Genomic DNA, 6424 nt, shown 5'->3' with positions numbered 1-6424 from the left:
ACATTTGGTTGTTATGTCTCCTTAGTGTCCTCTGATCTGTGACAGTTTCTTAGTCTCTCCTTGTTTTTCCTGACGGTTTTAAAGCATACTGGTCAGGTATTTTGTAGAATGTTCCTTACTTTGAGTTTATTTGATGTTTTCTCATGATTAAACTGGGATTGTGGGGTTTCGGGAACAAGACCACAGAGCTGAAGTGGCATTTTTATCACATCATATTAAACAGTATACACTATGAATAAGACATCACTTTTGATATTACCCTTGATCACTTGGCTGAGATAGTGATGGTGAGATTTCGCAGTGTGAATTTACTTTTTTCCCCTTTCTGCAGTCAGCTCTTTGAAAGTGAGTTACCAAGTCCAGCATATACTGAAGGGAAGGAGAATTAAGGAGAGAAGAAAACAGTTTGTACATACAGCATTTGGAATTCTTCTGTAAGGAAGATGTGTCTCTTCTCCCCATTTATTTATTTATTCAATCATTTTTATTGGTAGGGACTCATGAAAATTTATTTTATTGGGGAGGTTATAATCCAATACTATTTTTATTTTTGCTAAAATTGTTCCATCTTTGTTTGGCTTTTGGGACGTTCTTTCAGACTGGCTCATGTAACCTTTTGACATGCCCTCATCGTTTTTTTTTAAAGCCACCTCTTTTCTTTCTGGCACTACAAAATACTCCAAGCTTATCTTCTATTTTTCCTACCTCCTCCCTAGAATCAGTCCTTTCTCCTGGGAGCCCTGACTGCTTTCACTAGCGAATGGTAGTTAGAAATCAAGATCTGATTGTGAGTGTGCTTTTCTCCAGTAGTCACTGCTTCCAGACCTTCTCCCCGGACAGACCCGTAGCTCTTTATTTTAACCCAGGCTTCAGCACTTATGTATATTTGTTTCTGTATCTATCCCTCTGTATATGTATCAAATAAATATGAGTTCATGCTGATGCCTCTTAACTCTGATCTATCTAACACCAGTAGAATAAACAGAGTTCATTCCAGTGCTTGAATGCAAAGTTCATTCTAGCTTTCCTTTCTTGCTTATTTGTAACTTCTTTCTCTGACAGAGGGAAACTTTTACTCCCATTATCTATTTTATTTACTTATTTGTCCAGAGTATAAAGTATATGTGTAAAGATGTTTCAGATTTGCTCATGATGACTTGTTTTCTCCTGTTCCATGATATTTTTGGTTGTGAACTCACATTCTTTGACACTCTTTTTGAGGCATTGAAATTTTGTATTTTTTTCAAGAGAGGATTTGTATTTGATTCTGCTAGTTGTTTAGAGGCTTTTTTTTCCCTCTTTACAAACAGTTTTTTATTGTGGTAAAATATACATAACATAAAATTCACCATTTTAACCATTTTTAAATGTACAATTATAGGTTGGCATTAAGTATGTTCATAATGTACAACCATCATCACTATCTATTGCCAGAACTTTTTTATCATCCCAAACAAAAACTTTGTAACCATTAAACAATAACTCTCCATTCTCCTTGCCCTCCTGCCCCAGGTAACCTCCATTTTACTTTCTGTCTCTCTGAATTTGTCTATTCTAGGTACCTCATATAAATGGAATTATACAGTATTTATCCTTCTGTGTCTTGCTTATTTCATTCAGTGTTCTGTTTTTAAGGTTCATCTGTGTTGTAGCATGTATTAGAATTTCATTCCTTTATGGCTATGATTGTCTGTGTGTGCATGCACGTATACACAGCACATTTTGTTTATCCATTCATCTGTTGATGGACATTTGGGTTGTTTCCTTCCATTGCGAATGATGCTGGTGTGAACATTGGTGTACAAGTATCAGAGTCCATCCTCTCAGTTATTTTGGGTATATACCTATAAGTAGGATTGCTAGATCATAGGGTAATTCTGTGTTTAACTTTTTGAGGAACTGCTAATCTTTTTCCACAGTGGCTGCATCATTTTATATTCCCTCCTGCAATGCATAAGGGTTCCAGTTTTTTCACATCCTTGTCCACACTTATTTTAAAAAAATAATAGCCATCTTAATGGGAGTAAAGTAGGATCTTATTATAGTTTTGATTTGCATTTCCCTAATGTTAAGTGATTCTGAGCATCTTTTCTTGTGAGACTATTTTAATTATGGGCTTTTCCAGATGACGTAGGTTATGAAAATTCTGGTCCCAAACCTGAGTAATTGTGAGCTTATGGTTAGGAATTCCCTAGCATTGGGGTGGATACACTTTATTTTTCTTCAGTTCAACCCAAAAACCCAGAGCCAAGCACAAGACATCATAATTATTCCCACTGCCTCTTTCTTGAGTGGGTTTCTTTTTTTTCCTTAGTTCACCCAATTGGAGTGAACTGTCAGGTCTTCTGGTCTTTAATCTGACCTCACATCATAGGGAGGCCCCAAACTTGGTCTTCTTAAAGCCCATGCTCCAGGCTATCAGATTTTTGTCATATGGCTCCAGAACTTCATTTATTTCTCTTGGTTCCCACTCTCTAGTTGTTTAGGGCTTCAGGAGATTTCAGGCATGCACTTACAAAATTTTTTTAGTTCCTAATGAGCATGTGTGGTGTTCTGATTTAGTGAGCTTTTTGGACATTAAGTTCACCATATGCTAACACAGAAAACCTTGATTTGTTTTTCTTCTGTTAAAAGAGATGATTGAGGTAAAGAAAAGGCTAGTGGTCTGGAAATAGTTCTCATAAATAAGGTAAGCAAACTAATAGGGACTAACTTCTAGAGCCAGTGATCAAATATGGAGATCCAGGGTTGATTTTTATGTATTTCATACATATTCATGTGCCCCCTCCCATTTTTATTGTATCTTACTAATTTGAGCTTCTTTCTGTAGCAAACTCACACATATGGATGACTGTAAATTAGCAAAAACAGATTGTAATGTGTTCTTTTTCTCTTTAGAAGAAATGAGATGTTTATAAGAAATAGAAGGCAAGCAAATTAAAAGAAAATCTAGACTAAGCAAAGAGCTTGGGAAATGCTTAATTTTATTTTATATTGAATAGCCCTATTAATGAATACTTATCTCTGTTTTTATTTCAGCTTTGGCTAGATCAGAATCTAAGAAAGATGGAGGTTATAAAAATAATTGGAGCTTTGATCATGGAGAAGAAAGTGAAGGAGATACAGATAAAGAGTAAGGATTTTTTTTCTCTCACATATTTTATAAGCATGAAAATTTCCATTAGAAAAACAATTTATATTCCATGAAAATACTCTTCCGTGGGAGAGTGTGGTATTATTTACTTAAAACATTGAACTCTTTTATAGTAGCATTAAACAAAGAAAAAGCAATTCTTTGTTGGTAAGTAATTTTGCTGTAGTATTTCTCCATGTTTCGAAGTGTATAAATATGTGCATGTAATACATGTAACCTTACAATTAAGAATCAACCATACTACAGAAGATTTCCAATTAAAGAAATTGTTCTTATTTTAAAAAAAATAAGGCATTCTGTTCAGGCAATGATTTGAAAAGCCACCATAATCATAAGTAAGCGAACCTAGATTAAGACCCCTGAATTTTGTATCAAAGTTTAAATCCTACAGCGTCCTTCTTCCCAGTTGCAACTCTCACCCACACCACATCCATCTTAGATCATATTCCCACCAGAGAAAGCAGAAACGCTATGAATGATGAACACAGGTATTAACCCAGGCAGTTTAGCAAAGTGTTCATTACAGTTTGTTAATGTACTTGGAATGACTGCTGTGTAAAATTTTAAATAAGAGTTTTAACAGAACCATTGCATGTTGTGAAATTTGTATTACAAATTCAGCATGGCTGTTTCTTGGTTTATTGATCTGGTTTTCTACTGGCCAGAAAAAACAGCAAATTCAGACACACATGAATACATATAAGTTCTACCAAAACTATGATATTTTTTAGAAATTTTACACAAAAAGTCATTCAGAGTATATTGGCTAAGTACTGTAGGTGCTTCCCTTCTGTCTGGGCAACAGCTCTGTTCATCATTACTATAGTTGCCTTCAACTGAGATGGCAAACTGAAGCGAAGTTTTTATTTGAAGGAGAGCTGTGAACTAGTAAGTTTCTCACATAAAATTGGTATTTTATGGTTTTCTTTCATTTCTTTTTTCTTTTATGTCTGATTATTTTTTAATTTAAAACAATTTTTTGTTACATTTAGTATTTATGTAGTTTTGAAAAATTGAAATTAAATCTGAAATTAAGTTTAGTAGAAAGTATACCACATTTTAAACATTTTTGTAAAATGAGAGAATTTTTAGCATTGAAAAAGTTGGGATGTGTGTAAACAGTAATAAAAAACATTACATATTTATTTTAAATAGCTGGAATTTTACTGAAAACAGCTTAGCAGGGTTGTCTTCAGAAGGGTATATTTTGACTTTCTTTGTTAGAAGATTTGTCGTGGTTATGTAAAAAATTTGTCATTTTAGGTGTTACCTGTCCTGCATGTTTGTTTCATTTATGAATTGTACTCTTTGGCTCATCATTATAAGTGGATCCTCAGGGGCTTCAGCATTTTGAACATGTTGAGATTAACGTGAACTCTTAATAGATACATCAGTCTGGGCTTTTAGACGCTCAGGCCAGTGATTCTCAGTGAAGGGTTGATATTTCCAGGAGTGGTAGAGGTATAACTGTTTTATTTGTGGTAATACCGTTGGGATTACTTTCTTTTCATTAGCTAAGGTTTTCTTACCAGTTTGTTTCTTCTGTTTTATTTTGTTTCTCTGTCCTTTTTCCCTAATTTTAAATTCAAAACAGAAAGGAAAAAATGAGTGATTATATATGAAATCCATAATTAAGAAAACAAAAATTGTGTGTTCATTTATGGCAGGGGTCAATGAACTATGGCCCACGGATCCAATCTGGTCCACCATTGTGTTTTATTAATCGTTTTATTGGAACACAGCCCCATGTCTAGTCTACGGCTGTTAATACTACAATGATAAAAATGATTAGTTGCTATAGAGACCATATGGCCTGTAAAGCCTAAAATATTTGCTCTCTGGCCCTTTAGCAGGAAAAGCTTGCTGATCCCTGAATTAGGAGAGTAAAGGGGTTAAAACTTCTGAATTTAATGTATGGGTTGTAATTGTCACTTAAAGGTTTTTTTTCCCTCTTTTCTATATAGTGAGGCAAATCTACTCAGTGTAGATGAAGATGAAGATTCTGAAACCTCAAAAGGAAAAAAGGCAAGTGTTGCTTTTTCAATTTTTTTTTAATTTTTAGGTTATATACTAAAAACTAATACTTTAAAAGAAGATTTTTATATTTTTTAATTGTAAGTCTCAGCCAACCACTTCCCCATGCCAGAGGCAAATGTGTGCCCAGTTTCTTGTTTATCCCATCAGAGATATTTTATGCATTACAAAGAAAATATATATTCTTGCAGCACCCCCTTATACTTATACAGTTGGTAGCATACTGTACACTCTTTCTAATCTTACTTTTTAAAATTAATATATCTTACAGACCATCCATAAGAGTTCATTAAAAGCATTCTCATTCTTTTCAAGGGGTGCATAGTATTCCATTGTATGATATACCACTATTATCCATTATCACTGTATTGAAGGATATTTATGGTATCAACCTTTTTTCCCCTTAAAATAATGTTGAATAAGTTAGCCTTCTGTGTGGGTTACTTTGCACACATACAAGCATACATGTAGGATGAATCCTTAGAGGTAGGGCTGCTGTATCAGGACACGTACATTTCTGATTTTGTTATACCTGATTTACACTTTTACCAGCAGTGTCTGAACATGCCTATTTCCCTATACTTTTGTCACAGTGTTATCAGCCTTTTGATCTTTGCCAGTGAAAAATAGTATCTCAGTGTAGTCTTAATTTGCATTTCTTTTACCATGAATGAGGTTGAACCAACGTTTTGATATGTGTAGTCCATTTATTTCCTTTTTGATAATTGTCAGTTAGTATCCTTTGCCCATTTTTCTGTTTAGTCTTTAGAACATTATTGATTCATATGAATTGTTTTTATATTGAATCTAAGACACATTTTTTCACATTTTAACATCTTTGAAATTTATCTAGATACATCTTATAAAGATGACATGGTTTAATTAAAAAAAATTTTTGCACCTTGGTACATAGAATAATGATGCATCTTATAATGGTTTCTTAGGTTTAGTGAAACTGGCACATTACTGTGATACTAGTCACCAGTATTTTAAGCTGGTTTTTTTCACTAGTCTTTTGTCTTTGTTTTTGGTGGTTATTGCCTTGGGGAAAATGTACTTTTTTATGTTGTCACATATATGTCTTCTTTTTTCTAATGGCTTTTGGATTTAGTGTCTTGGTTCCTAATGATGTTAACTAACTTACTTATTTGCTCTGTCCTATTATTTAATCTATATTAAATAGTTCACAATACTATACATTAAAAGTTTTTTTTGTTCTGTTTTTGGTGTTTGGTG

At 33.6% G+C, this 6424-nt stretch overlaps 1 protein-coding gene across 1 annotated transcript in view; it reads left to right on the top strand.

Moving 5' to 3' along the window:
• Positions 1-284: 284 nt before the first annotated feature.
• The window catches only part of SENP6 (SUMO specific peptidase 6), a 91486-nt gene continuing 85346 nt past the window's right edge, over positions 285-6424 (top strand). The window contains exons 1-3 of the mRNA XM_046676264.1: positions 285-345; positions 3040-3133; positions 5119-5179. Coding sequence (XP_046532220.1) covers positions 285-345; positions 3040-3133; positions 5119-5179 — 216 coding nt within the window. The remainder of the gene's footprint in view (positions 346-3039; positions 3134-5118; positions 5180-6424) is intronic.

Source organism: Equus quagga, chromosome 11 (genome assembly GCF_021613505.1).
Source record: "Equus quagga isolate Etosha38 chromosome 11, UCLA_HA_Equagga_1.0, whole genome shotgun sequence".
Lineage (NCBI taxonomy): Eukaryota > Metazoa > Chordata > Mammalia > Perissodactyla > Equidae > Equus > Equus quagga.
Note: the sequence above shows the minus strand (reverse complement) of the source record. Positions and strands in the feature narration are given on the sequence as shown.